The 22,380-nt window shown below is 38.5% G+C and overlaps 1 protein-coding gene across 2 annotated transcripts in view; it reads left to right on the top strand.

Annotated features, from left to right (window-relative positions):
- The first annotated feature begins 2,836 nt into the window (after positions 1–2,836).
- PRIM2 (DNA primase subunit 2) overlaps positions 2,837–22,380 on the top strand; it is a 120,879-nt gene continuing 101,335 nt past the window's right edge. Inside the window, exons 1-5 of one of the 2 annotated variants that reach the window (XM_030490552.1) lie at positions 2,837–2,901; positions 3,191–3,364; positions 4,022–4,125; positions 4,467–4,546; positions 6,821–6,941. In XM_030490552.1, coding sequence (XP_030346412.1) covers positions 3,208–3,364; positions 4,022–4,125; positions 4,467–4,546; positions 6,821–6,941 — 462 coding nt within the window. In that variant the 5' untranslated portion in view covers positions 2,837–2,901; positions 3,191–3,207. Of the gene's footprint in view, positions 2,902–3,190; positions 3,365–4,021; positions 4,126–4,466; positions 4,547–6,020; positions 6,112–6,820; positions 6,942–22,380 lie in introns of those variants that run through there. The other variant, XM_030490554.1, reaches the window with a different exon arrangement.

Here is a 22,380-nt window from a genome sequence, read left to right as displayed (position 1 = left end):
AACCAAACCCAAAACCAAAACCCAACCCCAAAACAGATCAATAAAGGAATCGAGTTAAATAATGGAAAAAAATATTTAAAGAAATATTTTGAATAAACAAGAGTTAAAAAAAGTATTCAAGAAGAATATTTTAAGAGGTGAAAACATGCAGAAAGCAAGTTATGAAGGCAATATATATTAAGACTGAGTTACATGAGAATTCAATCAAGCTGATGATACGTTCAGTAAATAAGATTATGGGTAAATGAACACTAGAAGCTGAAAGGGAGCTGGAAGCAAGGAAAGGACATTTTGTGCTAATCCCTGCATCCACAGAGATTCAAACATCCCCAAAATGATGGATGAACGCAGCAGCTTGAAAGACAGACTAGATGCTGGTATTGGTATCGCCACATTTACCCTTTTATTAGCAGTTGTAGTTACGCAAGTAGAGAAGAACCAGGGTCTGACAGATTAGCATTGGGCACTCTGCTAGTTAGTATAACAAAGGTGGGAGGAGAAGCTATGCACTGGTATGTATTTAATGCAAATAAGGATTTTGGTTTTTGTTAATTAAGTAGCAGAACAGTTTGGGGTATGCTAATTTGGACAGTGTTTGGCTGGGATGATGGGGACAGTTTGACAGGTGACCATATGGATGTTGTTTTAAAACATTTGTGAGGTGGGTTGTTGCAATGTCGATGATTCTCTTAAAAAAAAACCTTAAAAAATGAGACCCTACTGGTAATGTTCCTGTGGAAGTGGTGAAAATATACCTATAAAAAAGTAACCAAAATGCTATTGTGAAAAATATTACCATCTATAAGTTTCAATAAATGCATCAGTAAGAAAGTTTGGGTTACGAAATTTGAGGAGCTTTCCCCCAAGATGATTATCTTCTCACTTCTTTGCCTGTTGTTTTTTTCCCAGGAAAATTATTTTTGTGTGAAAGGGCTGACAAACCTCTCGTAAGGTTTTGGACTGTAAGATACATTCGGGTCTAGTAACATAGATGTTGATTTTGCTTCTTAATTTCTGCTGATCATATGACTTTTTGCAATAATGCGAATGTAAATAGCTAGCCGAAATACAAACCAAACAAATGGGGTAGGTTTTCACTTAATTACAGACAACTTGAGGATCAGTGTTCAGCATTAGAGGAAAAAAACAGTAGGAAAACACACACACACACAAAAGGAAAATAGCAGATATAGACATAACTGCTAACCTGTTAAAATCAGCAGGACATGGTTCAGTAGAAGAAACAGTGATGGACAATGAACCGCATACCATGGTTTTGAAAGGTGTGGTCCTGCTTATGTGCCAAGCTCTAAAACATTAGTTGAAATTAAAATGAAAAGCGTTGCTGGTTTCTGCAGAGTGCTCCTCAGCATTGTCACACTTCTCCCCCTCCAGTCCCGGCCGGGTACAGCACTCTGTACGGAGCAAATGTGCCAGCTCTTACCTTACTCCTTGACCTGCCCTGGACAGTGTGCTGCCAGTCTGAGTGAGACCTCTTGAGTACTAACACACTGGTCAAAGAGAAAAGCTTTGCCTTCCTGCACTACTAGGTGGCTTTTGGCAGATGCACTCCTACTCCTGAGCAACTCACCTAGCAGCCAGGTGGAGAAGGAAGAACCTGTGCAGGGATGAGCACTGGCTATTTGGAAAAACATAGCTTTGGGTTAAAGTTGCTTTATATGTGTGTATATATAAAGATATAAAGTTGCTTTGGGTTAAATATATTACATAAAGATAAATATATAAAAAGATACTGGTAGCTTTTTTTCCTGGAAAACTATGGAGCTGCCCTGGAGAGCGGGACTGATTTTCCGTCCTGTTAAACTGTTCAACTGGTCCCTTGGCAGAGGGTTGGGTCAGACCAAAGAGCAAACTTGACAGTTTGAGAATGAGCACAGGAGTATTCTCCGTAGGCAGTTTGAATGTGGCCACCTTGTTTTGAAGGGTAACTGCAGTGGGTTATGCGGCATTAGCTGAACTCAACACCATGTTCAATTTGCTAGCACAGAGGCAGGCTGCAGTTTTTAGGCTGGCTTCTAGAAGCACTGTTTGTTAAAGCTGCAATCACATTACTCAGCAATTGATGTCTTAGGTAATGCCCATGAACATGAGACTAATATGCGTCCTGGGCCATGATCACTTCATTGTTCGTAAGAATTTGCCAGCCTAAGCTACTGATTTTCCTCACTTTGTGGGCATAAGCAGTACGTCAGTCCTGATTTTCCATCCCTTTGCACTCTGAATTTGCTGCAAGATCATTAACTAACTTTTCTGGTTGGGGAAAATTAGTAACTACGTGGCATCTTGAGGCAATGACACAGACCAGAACATGACCTCAGCTGCAGCAAAATGGTCAACCCAGTGGCAAAAATGGCAAATCCTGCAGTTATCCTGGAAAAAAGACAGAATTATGCAATTGTAGAAGACGTAGAGTTGATGGGATCATGGAATTCAAGGGAAGTTCCTCAGGGCTTGAACACGGCGCTGAACGTTTCACTTTCAACCCAGCGTAGCAGCACCACGAAAGGCTGGAGGAAAACTAGAGGAAGAGCCTTTGTTTCACTTGGTGACGAGCATTTTTAAAGAACTTCGTTGGCGAAAATCACCACCTGACAGAAGGTTAGTTACGGCGCACCGCCCGCTGTCAGAATACCCACGCTAGAAGGCCCATTTAATCAGTTTAGATGCCCGCGTACGAAGGGCCAGACACCACCGACGCCCCCGGACCCGGCGCGCCGCCCGCGGCAGGACCCGCCATGGCACTTGGGGGCACTCCCCCCACCGCGCTGCCGCCAGCCAATTGCCGTGCAGGGGCGTGGCCCGAGCAGGCGCGGCGGGCGGAAGTGGGCGGGGCCGGTGCTGCGCGGGAAGCCGGGGCGGTTGGACTGTGCACGGCAGCAGGTGCGGGTTCCGCGTTGCGGGGGCGCGCGGGGCGGTTGCCGTGGGGGCCCGGGGCAGTTGCCGCGGGGCAGTTGCCGCGGGGCGCGCGGGGCGGTTGCCGCGGGGACGCGGGGGTCGGTCACTGCGGGCGGGGGCCGGTCACTGCGGGCGGGGGCCGGGGCGCAACCGCGGGGCGCTCGGTGGCGGGCGGGCCCTGGGTGAACCGAGGGCCGGCGGCGGCTGCCGCCTTCCGTTCCCTGCCCCCTTCCGCCCGGTGCTGCCTCCGGTTGAGCGCCCGTGTCGCCTCCAGGCCCGCCGGCGGGGCAGATGCAGTTCTCCAGCAGTCGAGCGAGGCTGAGGCAGGCGCGGCTGGCCGGGGACCGGCGGGAGCTGTACCCTCACAGCCTGCAGTTCTACCTGGAACCCCCCACGGAAAGCATCTCTCTGGGGGAGTTTGAGAGCTTTGCTGTCGACCGCCTGAAGCGTGAGTAGCGTGCCAGGCCTCCCCGCACCCCCCCGTCCCTCTCTCGGAGCTTTCGATTCTTCCTGTCGTGGCTGTATGTATTTTTTGGCCGGTTTAGATGCTCTCGTTGCCTGTTATTAATGTGAACTGGCTGCCTGCTCGTGCTGAAATGAACCCCCTTTAGAGGCGTTTCTTTAGGTGTTTCAGAGAGCTGTGACTGATTTCACAACGAGCGTTTGGCATATAGCAGTCAGGACTGTGTGGTTGTGGTTTACAGTGGTGGGTTTTATGAGCATGTTTCCCTTTCTAGGTGTTGTGACATGTTTGATGTCTCAGCATAGTGATTTAGATTGTTGTAGCTTGCGGCAAGGGTTCCCCTGACCTCCTGGAAACCACTGAATCCAAGGTTTCATCATTACGGTGGAAACCAATGTTCTGAGACTGATCCATCAGAGTTGGCTGTCTCCCTTTCCTTGTTGGCTGTATGGATCCCAGAGTTGGGTGAGCTGTTCAGTACTTGTGGGTCACATGTCATCTTCTATATTTCTTATCCCTTTGCTCCCTATGCTACTAAAAGCAATTCCTATGGCCTTACCTCAGTTTGTGCATTTCCCAGGACATGATACAGTTAGATTTCTTTTCAATATGTTGTCTCTAATATGAACTGTTTTTCCCCAGTGCTCAAAGTAGTTGAAAACCTTGGTGTGAGCTACGTGAGAGGTAGTGATGTATACAAGACTAAGCTGGGGGCTGAGCTCCGGAGACTGAAGTTTCCCTACAAAGTAAGTAAAAATCAAAAAAGGGAACTCTCTTGCACTTTATTTTCTTTACACTGTTCAAGAATTCTGAATACAAGTAGAGGTGATGAAATATGATCCCTAAAACTTAAATTCTGCCATTTTGTCAGAAGTGTAGTTTTTCTCTGAGAGTATATATTTCTTTAGGATAACCCCTTTCTTTAGTAGTCTTGCATTTATTGTCTTAAAGATGAGTATTAATACATGTTTTATTGATTAATGAGTATTAATAATGTTTTATTGAACAGCAGTGATAAATTAATTGTATTTTTGATCTGGGAGAGATTATTTCTCTGAAATAACAATAATAGCAATATGTTCTGTAGGCTTTGGCGGAGGATGATTATGAAGCAAGAAGAAAAGACCATATATCTCATTTCATACTACGCCTTGCTTATTGTCAGTCGTAAGTACTTTTTGGATTATGCTGTACTCTTATTATTAAGTCTACACAGATACTACATTGCTTTATTATAGACATTATGGATATTTTAGAGTTGCATGGCTACTAAATAGAAAGGTAGGCTTAAAGAGAGCAGGGTTTTTGTTTTCTAGGACAAAGTTGGTCCTGTCAAGTGCATTTCTTTTGCTTCAGCTGTAGTTTTTGGATAAAATTATACAGGTTGTCAGTGTTTTATGTCTGTTAGCAGCTTTGTTTTGTGTTAGTGTGAGCTCCAGACTCCTTGCCTTTGTAGTCCTGTTTTGGAATTAAGCCTGACAGATATGAAGTTTATACTGTTTTGAATTGTTAATTCAATTGCACTTCAATTTGCAGTATAGTTTAAATTAGGTGAGTGTGGTAGATTACATGTTGTGTTACTGTGGTAGCTGACATGACTGCTGTGCTGCTATGGATAGATACAGATTTTGTAAGCAAAAACAGACTGGAAAGGTGAGTAGGAGGGACTGTGCTGTAAGCCAGGATATGAAGCTGGAATGGATGGGGCTTTTCCTTGGAATGGGTCATGAGACAGTTGAATGTTTTGGAACAAGTGTTAGAGAAGAGACCAAGATGGCTAACAACATGGTAGGTGTAAGCTACAGACCATCTGATCAGAACAGGAGGGAGCAGAGGCCTCAAAAGCCTCCAGATAGAGGAAAGCTCACCATGACAGGCCCTGGGTGACTTTAAACACCCTGACATTGCCTGGATTATTCACATCCCATTGTGTTGCCCTTTCAAAAACCACCTGGGCTATACCCATCTATCCCTGCCATGTGTTGCTTCTCTATATTGCCTTGGAATCTCCTGATTCCAGATAATAGATGCAGATAATTGTACTATTTTCTTTTTCTGTGAAAGCTATCTTTTTAAAAAAAGGTCTTTATCATTTATATAAGAGCTTATTTGACTTACTGGATGCTTGCTTAGGAAATAAATGGGAGACATGGTTCAAACCCTGTGTTTCAGGGAAATATCTTAGGAATTAAGCTATAGGCAGGACAGAGGTGGACAGCTTGTTGAAGATGAACCACTTTGCAGAAATAAATACAAGCTATTTTGGGCCACAGAATCAAAAGTAAAGAGCCTGGCTTTATTGTCTACAGGGAAAGACCCCTTCTTAGGGAGGAGGAGCCTTGATTGGACCTCCAGGGCACTCCGGAAACTACTTGCAAATGTATTTTTGTGTTCCTGTTTATATACAGATAGTTTGATGCAGTGTTTCAATAAAGCAGCTTGATAGTCAGTTTCCACTTAAACTAGCTTTTTTTTGTTTCTTTGAGAAGGCGGGCTTAGTGCTTACTCATAAAAAGCACTGCGAGGTGATCCTGTGCCTGCCGTTCTTCATTCTTTCTTGAGAAGCAGCTATTTCAAGGATGAGATATTTCTATGCTCTAAAACTGGCATGTTCCCCAAAAGATAAAATTGGGAGGCAAAGAGAATGTACTGTTCTCTAAGCTTTTATCATATTTGGTCAGAAAAATGAGCTTGACACAAATCATTAGGTTAATTGATGAAAGCTTGTTAAGGTAGGTGTGTTTGAAAGTGTACTTAAACAGACAGAGCTGCAAACAGGGTTGAATTCAGTTCCTGTGGCAGTTGTGTTTACAGGCTGCTTTTCCTGTGGCACTGCCTTTTTAAGTTTCAAGTTGGGCAACAGTGCCACCAAGGGGTATGAGTTTACATCAGCTGTTTTTCTAGTCTGTATTGGATTGTTTTGGTTTTTACGTGGTCTGAAGTGGCCAGCTGCACCATTCTTGTCAGTTAAATTTGTAATGTAATCTTCTCTTGTCTGTTCTTCTGCCTTCTGGTAGCCAAGACTTTAAAGCTTATTCCCATATGATGTTGCTAAGATACAGTATGTACAGTCTTGAGTGAACAGTCTCATCCATACTGTTCCTTCACATCTCTTGCAATGTCACTTATATCCGTCAAGACCAGGAAATAGAATAATCTCGTTTCAGTCACTTTAATGGTAAACACAGCTCTACCTTTGTTAGTCCAAAACAGCTGCAGTCATGCTTCTTAGTTTACTGTCTCTTCACAAGTCTTTTTGGATTGAATGCTCCTTCCTGAAGGTTTCCTGCCTTTTCTTCCAAGCTCCTCGGTTTGTGGGTCCCATGCTGAAGCCAGCATTACATTAAATGTTGCGTTCACTACGTTTGACATCTAGTTTATAGAGAAAGAATGCTTCAGCAGAAGGTGTGTTATTTTTAACTTTTATTTATTTCTTTTCAGTGAGGATCTCAGGCGTTGGTTTCTTCAACAAGAAATGGACCTCTTGCGATATCGCTTCAATGAACTAACTGACAATTTAAGACAGAAATTCCTGGAACACGTTAACTTATCATTTGAGGCTGTAAGTATGTTACTTTCTGCATTTGTGTTAGGTTGGATGTGCCTGTTGTTTTTTTGAAATTCTCATTAAGACAGTACTTCTGTTCAAAAAATAAAATGTAGAGTTATGGCTTTAAAACCCAACCATGCAGAACTTCTGAACCTGGAGAATAGTGTGCATGCCACAGAAATGAGGAGTAAGTGATGTAGTTATGTGCTGCAACAAGAGAAGCTGGGTCAGCTTATAAAGGTAAGTTAGCAATGTTTACACAAGCTGATAGGTATTTTTGAATCAAGATTCTGGGAGGGTTAGATCTAGTCTATGTTCTTCAGATGTGGCATTAGTATGTCCATCAGGGCAAGTAACACTCAGGTCACAATTACCTTGCTTTCATTTATGTGTAAGTGATGAATTGTTTGATAATTCACCTGTAAGGGTTTCAGTGATAAGAAAGCAATGGCTGTGTTTTATTCTAACTTGAAGTATGTGTGCAATCCATTCTCATCAGTTTACTGACTTTAGTTGGAAATTAGTTTTGGTCAACATATGTCTTTATTCATGAACTTTACTGTAGAAGCTTTTCAATCTACTAACTACTCTTAAGAGGTTGGCTTCTTGCTACAGTAACCAAGGCAAACCACAATGACCTGGGGACTGTGCGCATTGTACCATTTCATAAAACTGACATATGGAAAGCTATGTGAAAATTAAAAATCATGTTAGCTGTTGAGGACATAGTTAAAATATAATAAAGTATGAAAATCCTGTATGGATTGCTCAAGATCGTAACTTACTGTGTAGTTGTCACTGTGGGTTAAAAACAGTAGATTTCTAGTTTGCAAGTATATTTTTGACACATGGTTGTATGTTTGTGCCTGCCAAAAATCATTTCAGTGCTGCTTGTTTTTGCATCTTATGTGAGTTATTGCAGCTATGGATGTGTAACCGAGAAAGTGATTTAGCTTAAAAAAAACCCTAAACCAAGCTGGTATTAGACAGAGTAGTTAAAAATTGCCTGCTGTGTTGAGGGATTTATGTATAACTTTAAAAGAAATTATACACAATTAAATAACAGGTTTATTGTTACTCTTCCTTAGGGACTGTAGTGGTAGGACAAGGGGTAATGGCCTCAAACTTAAACAGGCGAAGTTTAGATTAAATATAAGGAAGAAGTTCCTTACAGTGAGGGTGGTGAAGCACTGGAATGGGTTGCCCAGGGAGGTTGTGGATGCTCCATCCCTGGTGGTGTTCAAGGCCAGGTTGGACAGAGCCTTGGGCGACATGGTTTAGTGCGAGGTGTCCCTGCCCATGGCAGGGGGGCTGGAACTAGAAGATCTTAAGGTCCTTTCCAACCCTAACTGTTCTATGATTCTATGATTCTATGTATGTGTGTGTATAAAGTCTATGTAAGTTCTAAGTCTCACTAGACTCTTTGATTTTGGTCCATTAAATACATGCTAAGGAGAATGCACAATATAAGTTGGGTCCAAAATTCTGTAAATCTTCTTACTCCACAGGTGTTGCTTTCTCATTAGAACTTAGGTTCAAAGATTTTTCCTCTTTTAACTTAAACTCATTCTAGTTCTTTACCAATTTATGAAAAACCTTGAAAATACCAAAACTGTGTACTCAAACAACTGTTGGTTTTGAGATGCGTTAAGGATATTACAAATGAGTTCCTGCTGTTATATACTGCTTCTTTTGTCTGAGTGGATTAATTGAAAATGTCTTTTTGCAGTTTTGGCATTAATGATTTCAATAAAATTTTGCACTGTGGCTATGAACTGTTTTGTTGGAAAGCTCCAGCTTTGCCTGTAGCTCTCAGAGCAAACTTAATAAAAACTAATGTACAATCATCACTACTGAAAAAAACCTTTCTTTTAAGATACTGTTTAGTTAGAAGAACTTAAATATTCTAAAATACGTGACCGACGTGCATGAGGTGTTCCTGGATTGAAATATCTGTCACTGGTGCATGTCGATGGCTAAAGGTAATTTGGGCAGTGTTGAGAATGAATTTGTCTAGCTAAACAGTAACACACAGGCTTTCTTGGGTCTTCGAGAGACTATTAGAAATGTCATTCTTTGGTTCAACAGACCTTTCAGCGAGCAATATGTTCGTGGAGCTATATTTCCGTTGCTTATTCCCCAGTCTCATATTGTCCTGTCACAGTTTCAGCATTCAGCCTTGTGAGAATAAATTAATGTTTGCAGGTTGCTGGAAATAGCTAGTGGTATGGATTGGTTCTGTGCTATTGAATGTGCCTTCAGTATGTCAAAATGATTAAGAAGTTATTGCTTTCCTACGCCTGTTGAGGGAAGAAAGCATCATTTCATTAAAAATCTGCTTCCTCACTTCTGCTTCCCCCCGTTTCCAGTTCCAGTGGGAATTTAAGCAAAACTAATCCCTTCTTGAATGATCAGGTATAAAACATTTGAATATTACTAAGGAATTTCGTATGTGTCTGAAACAGGTGTAAACTCTATGGTGCAATGTCGGGGCCACTAAAACGAAGGCTACTGTAAAAGCAATATTCTTCTTCTCAATGTTGTGTTTGTAAAAGGCTTTATAAAGGAAATGAAGACCAACTATACTCTTTATGCTTCTCTGTTAGAAGTTACAAGTTTCATGCCTTATTGTGCATACGTGAAGATGGAAATCAAACTTTGTGCTACACCTGTTAGGAAAGGGGATGGTCTTCAGGAAAAGGAATTAGTTCTGATATTACAGTTTCGTTTCTGTATTGGTAAACGGATAGAAATTCTACTGTGGGATTTTAGTTGCTGAAGGTATCCTAAGAAAGTTAGTGAAATTTCCTTAAAGAGAAAATGGGTGCCTTGCACTTTCTAGATAGTGGTTCTGCATTTCAGAATTGTAATCCGAGATAGGCTGGAGTTGCTGAAGTTGAGACCACAGTGTAAGACTGGCATAGCTGTGTCTCCAGTTAACGATTCTAAGAACCAATGTAAGAAGCAGTTCTCAGTATTTAATAAAAGAACTGGTATTTTTTTAATTTTTTTTTTTTTTTTTTTGGTGGGAAGGAGGAATAAGTGGATCACTTCATACAGTTCTGTCACAGGTGTCTTCGTTTACAGCACCAACAAAGTGAACCGAACAGTGACGTATCTGTCACTTCTTTTCATGTTTGCTCACATGTGTGAGAAAGCGAGATGTATTCGTATAATTTTTGCAGGGGTTTTGAAGACTAATTCTTGAGATTTTCTGAATCATGGCTTGAAAGTTACTACTTTATGGAATCAAAAAGTCTTCAATCCCACTCTGGCATAATATTTAAGCAGCTGTTAAGATATTTCTTTCTTTGAAGACTTTAGCACTAAAGGTCTTATTTAGCAACTTTTTGGGGAGATTAAAGTTAGCAACTAGAAGAAAAACACACTGGACTCTTTGAATTTTTTATATGACAGCCAGCTGAGAAGAGTTTGAAATGATAGTAGGTCTGATCTCATGATTAAAGAGAATTTTAATCAAAGAGCAAGAGCTTTTTGAAACTAAGAATAGAAATTAAATTTAATGAAAATGAATGTTTTAATTTATATAATAGGGTCTCTTATGTCCTGTGACTGACATCTATATTGCTGATGGAGCAAAATACATGGCAAAGGGTTTATTAAAATAAGTAAATACTTGCTCTGGGGAGTTTTACCTGATTATAAAGATGCCACTTATTTTCCAAAGGAAGGCTATAAACTGTTGAAAGTATTCAGATTGAAGATGATGACTTAGTGTAATGAATTTGTGTTTGAACATGTGTAGGATTATTATAATTCAAATTTTTTTGCAATGTTTGAAAATATGCTTCTCTACATTTAGTATAAATTATAGAAATTTGAAGCTCAGGTATGTTCTTAGTTGAAATATTTTTAGAAAGCTGTCACTAGATTAAGTTAGTCCATTTGTAGTATTTCTGTGAGAAGCCTCTGGAACCTGGACTTTCTGAAAGAAAAAAGAGAAAAGGGAATTTTGCTTTGAGTTTCTATTTGAGACACTTTTTTTAAGTATTAACAAGTAGATTGCATTTTAATCACTTGTAGGAAATAGCTTTGACCAATCTGTTTTCTGGCAAGTGTGGAAGACGCCTGGACAGGTGCTGCTCAGCCTACTGGAACATTGGTTAGGTGCTCAAAATTTTACAGTACTCTGAAATATTAGTGTTTATATTATCCCAAATTCATGCCTCCATGGGCAAGAGGAAAAGTGTGTGATATTGAATAAAATGTCAAGAAAGGAAGAGGGTAGAAGGAAAGCAAGAATAAAAGTGGGGGAGCAGGAATGATGGGCCTCGTTCTTGCTCTCTTTTTTTTTAATTTTTTTTATTTTTTGTGGTGGTGAGCTGTTAACTGTACCATAATGTGAAGTGACAGCCTCATGAATGTATGGGTTTCTTTTTTGCAACTTCTTGTACCTTTTTAATTATTTACGCCTTTATTTTAAATGTTGACAGAGATGTCTGTAGACTGTTACTGAGATTGGGACTCAGCTGGAGCCTTTGACAGCTGATATTCTCCCAGTTAGTTGGAAATGGTAGCAAGGGGGAAAGTTACATAAACATCAGTGGTCTTTTCCTTTGGAGTAAGCATAGACATGTTATGTTGGATAAGATGAGGTTGTCAGGTCACTGGTGGCAAGGGCTGAGGTTGTGCCCAAGAATAGAGACTAATGAGGGTTCGAAATTTTACTATTACTTTTCTGTTTTAGGAAATAATATTTTGATAGATATTTACTAGCTCATTTAAAATACAGTTTTCTTAGAGCAGTGTCACTTAATGATAGCCAGTTGTGGGGTATTTCTCTTGGTGTTACCTGTTGCCTGAGAAAACAGGTATTTGAATGATACTTGCTTCATGTTAGTTAAAATGCTTCTGTCTTGCAAAAAGCATCTAGTTCATCTTAGAGCATTAGACTTACAGAAAGTTTAAAAACATTCTCTTCAGTAATTCTGCACTTTACTTGTTCAGTAAAGCTTGTTTTTATCCTTATTTGACACTTTAATTTCTAGACCTCAGTCTATAATACTGTCTTCAGTAATACTTCATAGATGGCTTGCTGTCAGGTGTCCACCACATTTTAGAGAACTGCTTAAGGGCGAAGAGACCAGATAACAGTCTTGCCTCAAAACTAAGCTGTGATGTGAGAGTTCCCTGCTTTTCATGTGTCCTTGTCCTGACAGAAGTGCTACATTGCCTTTCTTGAAACTTTAACATAGGGCATTCAATGTAAGAATTTGATTCTGATGTATAATTGTATTTTTTTTCTTAATAAACAAGAAACACTTACTAATCTGTTCCCTGTTTCTAAAGCTTGCTTATTTTTAATCTATACTTTGAGAGTATTTCCCTTGATATGTTGAATGGTTTTCTATGATTTCAGTCTATTCTATATTTGGGGGGAAAAAGAAGAGTTTTAAGGGATAGTACTGTCATCATCCAGATAAATACTTAAGCTTTTTATGTATGGCATATAGTTTTCAGCTCTGAAGGCACATTAAAAAGTCTGTGTGCAAAGTCAGTCACATAGGGAGCACAGGAAATCCTTAAGCAGCACTCAAGAGAAGTAAATGCTGACATTTAAGGTGACAGAGCTCATCAAAGAGACTATGCAAACACAGGTGTGCAGCTGAGATTTACATCAATTTAGAAGATTAAAGCATTAAAATCTTACTATAAATGAGTAATTACAGCAATGATGCCTGACAGTTTCTGGCAGTAAAAGTCCCTAATATAGATTTTTAAGATATTTAAAGGGAAATCTAATGAATATTGTAAATATTATAGTTATTAGAAAATATTTTAATCTCTTACTGAAGTAAGTTCTTCAGTATATGAAGGAATTGTATGAAGTAAATGGTTTTACAAGTAAGTGACACTTGGCTTTAACTAGAAAGTTGTTCTTTTTCTTGCCACAAGCTGTGGGCATCTGATGTTTTCCTTTGTTTAAGTTAGTTAGGAGTGCCTGATTTTGTTTCTGCCAGATTGTGATACGAGACCTGTTTTGAGTCAGTTAACATTATGCCCAAGCCCCATTTTTTCATGTAATTTTATCAGTGAGATTGGGTGTCTGTGTAGTTTTCCACATGCCCTGCTATGTATGTACGACCTGTTTATCCCCCTGTTCCTACCCAACCTTTTCACTTCTTTTCCCTTTTTTCTTGTAGCTGGTTATGCATGCCCATATCAGAAGCCCTTGAGTGATTACACTTACTGTTTGTTATAATAGTGCTGTTAGACCTTCATGGTGTGAGATAAATCCCGGTTTATTGATTTGATGTTCTGATAGCATTTTTGATGTAATCAGAGTATTTATGGCAACTGCCACAAGTTGTTATTAAAAAGCTTTCAATGTGTCTAAGTTTGAGGAAAACTGCAAAGATGCCTGGATGTTCCTAGGAATGAAGGTGTTGAGCTTCTTATTGTTCCCATATTTGGTCTTATACCTGACACTGGGGAAATAATTAATCACGATGATTCTATGATAGCCCACAGCTATAAAAATAGAATAAATCTATTCTTTCCTTCACTCTGTATGCTGCTTATCTTTTTCTTGCCCTTCAAGGATGTGTCTGTGTCATATTGCACAGAAACTCCTAGATCTTAATCTACATATTTGCATTCTTCTGAAATATAAATAGGCATCTCTAATATATTCTGCTTCTTTCAGGAGTTGTTTTAAGACATTTAGGAAAAGTGGTGACAGTATTCTCTTTAGAGTTTTATTTACACTTTCTTTTTCTTCTAATACACGCCAGCTTGTGCTTTGTAGCATTAAAGGAGAAAATGGGTCAAAAGTTGCCTAGTCATACTGGTATCTTAGCTTTGCTCAATAGTTAGAAGTGGAGTCCCCTGGATTGGCAACTAACTTGCCAGTTACTGTAAATTAGTATTTGGAATAATGTTTCCTTAAAACGAAACTCTATTAGCAGAAGTCTAAATTATCTTTCTTTTCATTCCTTGTGAATTTAACTTAACTTCTTTCAATGAATTTGGCTTTTTCCTCAGCTGTTGCTCAATCCTTCTGTTCCCTAAAATGACAATGAACAAAACTTCTCTCTTCATTGCCTTTTCATAGAACTTTTCTTATAGGAGCTGTCACGTATCTAATTCATTTTTAGATAACTGCCACATATTCTAGGACCTTTAACTTCTAATTCCTGGAATAGGTCTGCCATACTCATTTTGTGGTTCTCTCCTGTTTCTCAAATCAGTCTAGGCTGCTTCTTCCTATCACAAAGTAACCCTCTAACTTACCCATGTCAGCATCTTGCATTCTTACTTCCTGTGTACAGATCGCAACAGAACCATGCCTAATTTTGCTCTTAAATTCTGGGAGTTTCTTCCATGCCATAGTCTGCTTCAGTGAAACTGATAATGCACTTAGGCTGTTCATAATCTTTCCTTTGACAACATTTAAATTTTGAAGAAAATTTAACAGCTTACTGTTTTCTTTTAACTTACTCTTTCTTTGTTCTGTTTCTGTGGTGAGGGCAATAGGATTCAGTTCTTCAAATTTTCTTCTTTTTCATGGATGTGTGGTATGGCCTCAACCCTCACCCGATAGCTAAAACCTTCTTTTGCTAGTAGCTCTTTGTTTTCAGTTAGTTTTGTGTTTCCCATTTTCCTTTTTGGATGTTCTCCTAGCTTATGTTCAGTATTGCAAAGCTGTACTTTTCCTTAGAACACCATTTACTTTTTGTCACTGTCAGAAATATCTAATCTGAAGCCCTCAATCTTGAGTTTCAGCCTTTTGTCTGAATTTTTGCATAATTTGATTTGCATAATTTTAACTGTCCAAGATGTACCACTTGTTCGTAGACATCAAATCAAAGATCTGTTCTTTCAGCATCTGCAGCTGAAGGTTTCTGTACGTTGGTGATACACCTTGTGTTGATTTGGAAGATCCAGTGAATTTCTGGTTCCTTTCTACTTGGTTCTTGTGAAAACCTGCCATGGAATTTCTTCCTCTTAACCAGTCAGATTTTGTCTCTCTCTGGGGAGTGTTCAAGGGTCTCCTTTTCGTGTGGACCAAAATGTTCTGTAGTTGCTTTCAAAATGCTGTGTATTTCTTCTCTTTTTTCACCTTTGACTCTTTCAATGACTGCTGTTTGATTTACCTTGTGCATGAAAACTTCACAGCTTTGCTTGCACAGTCTCTGGCACCTGTATACTCATTCATGTCCCACAATGGTGGTCATCATTCTGCTGCTTTACTTTCCTTGTAACTTCTTCTTCCTAATGTCAAACCTAATTCTACCTTCCAGTAACTTGAATCTATTTCTTCGTGTTCTTATCCACTAAAGGGTGTTTTTTGTTGTTGTTTTTTCTCGTTTGGTTGGGGTTTTTTTCTTCCTGTTTGTATTTGCATTCTACTTACAAGATAGGCTAATCATGCTTTCTTGTTTCTTCTTTTAGCCTTTCTTCATGTGTGGTGATTTGTCCTTTTTCTGTGTGTCCTTTGCCATTTTTTAGTGGGGCAACATCTTTCTTTTTAAAGTGCAGTGTCAGCTAGTCAGAATATTCCATCTGAACCATTACCAATTCTAAGATGACATTCAGATTAATGTATTCTTTGCGTTCTCCCCCCTCTTCCTTCCCCCTCCCCCAGGTAGTATGATATAGTGACCCCCAAGTCGGAGGTGGGGAGGTCACACAACCGCTTTTCTCAGCATTCCTGGTTAGTGAGCTTTTCCTTTGTTTGTACAGGACTGGTTCAGATATAAAAACTTGAAGTGTCTCTGCTGAAATGCAGTCTTCAGTTTTAGACCAGATTCTCTTGTCTGATCGCATTCTCTAGAGCCTTTGCAGTGTCCCCAGCCTCATAGCATTTAAATATGTAATCTGCTCCTATTTCAATATGCAGGTTAGGAACTAAAATATTAAATATGAGTTTAAAATTAGATAATTGTGGAACTTGGCTTAGTATGTCCTTCTAATTTTGAGTTAAATTCTTCCATGCATGGCTTTTCCAATTGGTTTTGCACCCAGGTTATAGGAAATTCAGTGGAACTATTTGGTCGTTTTCCTGTGAAAGAGTTTTATGAGAGTGGCTTTAAGGGCTTTTGACACAATATGGCACCTACTTTTTTCCCTGTGCCTGAGGTCTGTTGCACTAACATAAAGGCAGTGAGAGTGGCTTAACACAATTTGGTTTTTGACAGATCTGTGTGGGCTGTTAGTTGTCTCCTGTGTTTTTTCTTAAGTGCTATCAGATGCATTGATTTCTTGCTGTACCTCTCCAGGAATTTAACCTGATATTCTGGAATGCGGAGTGGAATAGAATGTAAAGTTTTATCCTAATCTGTTTTTCAGTGATGTTCTGGTCATCATCTTGACTGTTCTGATATCCTGTGATCCCTCCTTCGTCTTCACACTGTTCATTCCTTAAAACAGATGCATTTCCTCTTTGCTGCTTCCACAAGAAATTAATGCTTATTATCATGTCTTTATTTGTGGTATAAAGATGATGTATAAATTGAATTTAGATTCCCTGCAATGCTTCTGTTTTTTTATCTTTCTGCAGTGTGCAGAAGAAATAAACTTCAAAGCGCAGTATATTTCTTGAATACATCTTTCTGTGTTGCTGTTTTCTCTCCACAGAGCATAAAAAAAAATCCTGTTTAAATTAGCTTAGAACTGAAAACTCTCTTGAAATTTAAAAAAATATTATGACTTCTTTATAACTTCTAGGTTAGATGCCTTATTTTGAGGTAACTGCCAGTTGTTGCAAAATTAACCATCTTAATTTTTTTAAATGCTGTTGTGAATCACATTATCTTTATAAAGTGCTTTGGACCTTAGTAATGGGGAATAAACAGCAGATGGGAGTAGTCAGCTGGGGGAGCTAATGCTCTGTAGTGCATCTACCAGCATCTGAGACGAAAGAATAAGAACTGCAAAATGAAAGAGCAAAATGCATTAGTGATAATTTTTTTTTCCACAGAAGCTCTTTGATGTTGCAGTTGAAGTGCTTTTCTAGCAGCTTTAAGCAGTAGAAATTAAACTTCTTTAATTTCCATTTTTATGATCAGAGCACTCCTCTGAGAGACTTTCTGATATCACTATTACACTTTCTTCAAAAACATTTATCTCAGTAGTGGGGCAGTTGTATAAATATTTGTAGGTTAGCTGCTGAAAAAAAAAATGATGGCTGCCTTTATTAGGTGTGGAAGATCCTAAAGTCAGATTTGGGTTAATGAGAATGAAACTAGTTTGTGTTTTTAGTAAGGACAGATATGGGTGAAAGAAAATACTCGATATTGTGTCTAGCCACTAAAAGTCTGTGAATATAATTATTCATTTTGGTACCAGATGTATAAACCAAAATGTTGTTCTCATTGGGTTTGTGGGTTTTCATTTCATAAGCATGAAATAATATTTTTTTTTCCCTTCGCAAACAGGATGGGGGGAAAATGCTTAAAAGTGGAAACAGTCTGCAACCTAATGTTACTGTGTTTAAGCTTAAACCAAGCCAAAGCAGTAACTATATCCAAGTAGGCTGCTGTTTACATTTGTTAAGGAAGTGGTTCTGAATTTTATTGTGGTTTCCGGCTGCTTGAATCTTACATTTGTCCCCTGGCTTGAAAACCAATGATGCTTGTCTTAGAGGTGACAGGAAAGGTCAGAAGGGATGCATATTTAAGTGGGAAATAGTGCCTTACTGTCAAAGTAAAAATACATATTCTATCACATAGCTCCATGCCTGAAGTCATAATAGAAACGAAATTGCATGTGGAAAGACTTAGAAGTAGGGTTGGTTTTTTTGGGTGTAGTTTTTTTGTTTGTTTGTTTTTTTTTGTTTTTTTTTTTAAATGCTAGAGTTTGTTCAGTAAGCCAGTGAAACATGTACACCATTAGCGCTTTTACAAATGTAACAGGTTACTCTTGTCCTAGAGAACTTAAAGGAAGTAATAAATTCCTCACTCAAGTTTCAGGAGACAGATTTAAGTGAAACCAGGTAGGGGCTTTGTCTCAGAATTGACTATTCCTTTTTTAAAATTGTTTTTTGTTCCATAGAAAGAAAAGCTCTCACTGATATCTACGTTTGTGGCTACCTCTTGTAGTTGACTGTAGTTATGTATTGGGAAGAAAATCCTAGGGAGACCTCTTTCCTCGGAAGTATTAACAGCGTGGGAATCCAGTTCAACCAGTACATCGTACTCTTTAGGTAATTGTACTGCAGTCTGAGGATTTGGTAGGCCAACTGGCAGGTCTGTTTGCAAAGTAACATCTTCTGCAAAGCAGTGTCATTAACTGGCTGCAACCCAGAATAATTAGGTTGATTGCAAAGCAATCTGAGTATTCTAGCAAGTGAACGTTGTGAGCAATGGGTAGATGGGGTGAGGTTTGATTAAAACATTTAAGCTTAAAATGAATTATGATGTTTTCTTACAGACTTTCAAAATAAAGCTTGATTCGCAGTAGAATATAAACACATCTCATTAAGAGGGAGAAATGTTGGCTGGAAGGAGTGGAGAATGTGCGCTTGCCATTTTTTTTTTTGTGTGCACTGTTAGGATAGATGAGAACAGGTCTCTTTATCCTTCTTTAATGGATCTTTGAACTGTAAACATTACTTTGTTATTAGTAATGGAGAAAACCAACATTTTGCTGCAGTAATTCTAGTTGCATGTATTTATTTGCACATATGGTGTTGGTGATGTTCTATAAAATTGTGAAATTAAGCAGTAGATGTGATTGAACAATGTATAGCTACTGGGGATGTCCCTTTTCACCTTCATAAACGTAATGAACAACAGTTTGTAAATGATACAAAATGCTAATTAAAAGTTTTAATATGGTAATCATCTCATTTTGATTAGAAACAGATGTTGATTATCTGTAGAAGTCTAAATGGACCTTCAGAAGATAGCTCTTACTGCTTAAAATTGACTTGTGAAACTAAAGTAAAACTAAACCACAAACTGTACAGTTACTTATGCCCCCATTAATGCACTAGAGTACTATGATTCTTACTAAATAGCTTTGAGCAGTTTATCGTTTGAATTACAGTGGACTGTAAAGGTCCTGTTTAAGGCTGAATCTTCCTGTGCGGGGGGCTATACACACTTTTTGTGGTTTAAAGTGTATTCTCTTCCTGCTTTGAAAAAGTGAACGTGCTTTGAAATAAAAATTTCAAAAAAGACTGCAATACAAATGAGATGATGAATAAAACTGTGCTGAAAACAACCAGACAATATTTGGAATACAGTCTGAATCCTGGTGCAAATGTTCTGCTGTAACCCTGGATTTCTAAAGTAATATGAAGCAGCAGCTGTACCAGAAATGCAGTGGATAATGGGTATCTTCTACACCACGTTCTTCAGCTTACGACAGAAGAAGTGGGAAGGGCACCCACACTTCTTGTGTGATGATGTGTTCTAGCACTTCGTGGTTGACCAGGTCACACTTGACTGCTTTTTATCTAGTGAGTTGGAAATGATGAAAGAAGAGCAGTTCCTAACGTGATTCTTGTAGATCCTCAGTTCTTAGCAATTAGTAATTTTGAATTCCTGTAAGAAATGTAGTAAAGAAAGACAAGGAGAATGGTGTCATTGAGTGTCTTCTTTTTCTGTAAATATTTCAGATGTTCTTTTTGGGCAAAAGGAAAGAGAAAATTGGGAAATCGATAGTGCGTTTTGTAAAATGATGTCCATATGTTATTCAAGAAGAAAATAAATTCTTTGGATAATGAAGGCATTAAGTTCTTTTGTAGTAGTTAAGGTTAAGAATGTTTCCAAAATGAATTTATTCCTCACATTGCAGTGAACGCAGACAGTAACTTTGGAAATGTTTATATTGTTCCTTAGTACAGCAGCATAAAAGCTGATAGGATAGTTTGTGGAGGATGTAATTACACTGCAAGTAGAATTTACTAGCTGCTGTTTTGGACATAAGCTTTATAAAATGGTCTGCAAACATTGAAGTACTCTTCCCTGCTAGTCCTGTGATTGAATCTAGAGAAACATTTGTTAATAAGTTTCTGCAAAATTGAGTCTGATGTTAGCATCCTTATTTGTGAACGGAAGAAAACTTGTTGCCATATTTCTCATAAGGATCTTCCATTAGCTCTTCAGTCATGTGTGACTTAATATGTATGTAATGTAATATGTATTTGAAGTAATCTGTAGTAATTGTTTTGTTTAGCTTCCCTTTTCATGGATGTAGGGGAGTGTTTGTCAGGAATGTAGGAAACTGGACCTGTGTCTCTGAGTTTTCTCTGTGATTATGGTAACCATGAATTAGCTGCATAGTTGAGGAAGATCCATAAAACATCCTTTCCTTGCCGACTCCTGACTTTAAAAAAAGCCCAAACAACATTTCAGTTGATGGATAAGAATATATAATATTCCAAGTACAGCCCTTTATGTTTTTAAGGGGTGCCAGCAACCTGAACTTGAGCTAAAATAGTAAGTTGTAGTACCATGGGAAATAGGATTTTCTTTTTAATTCATTGTGTCTGGCTAAAATCGAATTGATACCTCTTAAAAAGAGTCATCAGATTTTCGAACCTCTGAAATGTTTTAAAGTCTATCCCTGCTTTTAACTGTTAGGACAGCTGGGAATGATGTCCTTTCCTAATCGAGCTAGTATTCATTAACTGGCTGAATACACTTTAAATTCATATTCTTAAATTTAATGGTATCTAAGTTAATACTTTTGTATTCTATTTCTAGCCTAGTTTGTACTGTGATGTGTGGCAATGGAGAAGATTGATTAGGAAATGACTGCTTTGTCTGTTTCATACTTAAAATTGAAATATAGTGTAGTACAGAGGTACTGATGCCATCCCTTTTTGAGAAGGGTGTTGTGCCACTTGAGTACCAGCTGCTCGGTAACTAAAAGCAAGTTCTAAAGTTCACTTTCTAAGGACACCAGAGAACTGTGCCTGTAAACACCTGAAGCTGAGCCTTGGAAAAGGAAAGGACTTCTGCATTGAGTTCTTGTTCCCTACTGGGAAACTTAGAAACAGCCAAAGTAAGCAGTTGTGCATATATAGTAGTACAATGTGTGCATGCATCTTCATCTCTTCATTAAAATGGAGCAGGGTTATAAAATGTATTTTGAAGTTTTTGGACTGGCTCACTGCCAGTGTTTGTTTAACCAAGCCTTACATATTAAATTATTAACATTTTAATCTAAATTTATGTGTCTTTGTGTTTCCGGGACAATTCTGTGATTAAAAATCCATGAATAAACTGCATGTAGAAAGCAAGAAAACTAGAAATCATGCAACTTGTCCCAAATCTGCTTCCTTCCTTTCTTCTTATGCCTTCCCTTTTCATGTCTTGATTTTTTTCCTAGTCTTTTTTAAGTCTCAAAAACTTAATGAAGTGTTGAATTGTTTCAAGCTACGATACATGACCCACTGTCACTGAAAAGGGAAGATCCTTTTCCTGGTGTTACTTTTTGCTTGTGCAGAGTGAAGGATGACTTGGTGATGAGCAGTTTCAGTTAACTAGACTGGTAACAAATGAGGCAAAACTAGTGAGTTATTTTCTGTGCTGTGAGTTGAATACACAGTTCAGTGTGAAGGGTCAGATGAGCACCAGGTGACACCCTCAAAAGAATTCTGTTTGTTTATTTATTTTAGAATCTCCCGTATTTTACCTGGCAAACATCATTGAGCTCTGTCACGAGTTACACAGTCTGTTTATCTTTCTGATCTTGATTAGAATCCTAAAAGATGTCTTTAATTGTGTCTAATTTTTTAATGATTACCGGAATGTGTTCTTGCAGGTGCCATTTTAGAAGTGAGGTTATTAAATGTACAAACTCTAGTGTTCTTACTAAAATAAAAAAAGGGGGGGAGGAAAAAAAAGGTCTTTCCAGCTTCCGTGAACTAAGTAGAAATGGGGTGCATGTTTCATGATGCTCTGTGTGTGCAGAGGCACAGGCATGACCTAACTGAAAGCTTGAGTTTGAGTTCAGACTGTAAGGAGCTTATTTTCATTGAACTGCATCTTCAGTCAGTTTTACTCAATTTTTCATGAAAATGGTGAAATCCTTAATGCCAATATCAATTATTTTTAATGTTCCAGTCTTTAGAAAAGCAAGTTTTATATTTAAAAACATTCTGGAGTCATCTCCCAGCTTTACTTAGGGGCTAGGAATATCCTTGTTTCTTCTTCCTTTCTCTCCAGTAGCTGAAAACATGAAGGCAATGTGAATTTGGTGAAAAGGCAAGGAGTAAAGTGGTTGTAGGGCTGCTGAAGGTTTGCCTAACTGTGATAAGGTACTTGAGGCTGTAGGAAGTAAATTATTTAACAGCTTTATAATATTATTTATTTATATAGTAAATATTGCTTTGTAGTAGTATCTGTGTTTGTTTAGAAAATACAATTTCTGATGGAACTGTGTTTTTGGTAACACTGGTCGTAATCTTATCCAAATCTGTAGTCATGATCCACTAACCTGTTTTTCTGGAGGTTTCGCCAGGATCATTTTTACC

This window comes from Strigops habroptila, chromosome 6, assembly GCF_004027225.2.
Source record: "Strigops habroptila isolate Jane chromosome 6, bStrHab1.2.pri, whole genome shotgun sequence".
NCBI lineage: Eukaryota > Metazoa > Chordata > Aves > Psittaciformes > Psittacidae > Strigops > Strigops habroptila.
This window is presented reverse-complemented; position numbering and strand designations above follow the sequence as displayed.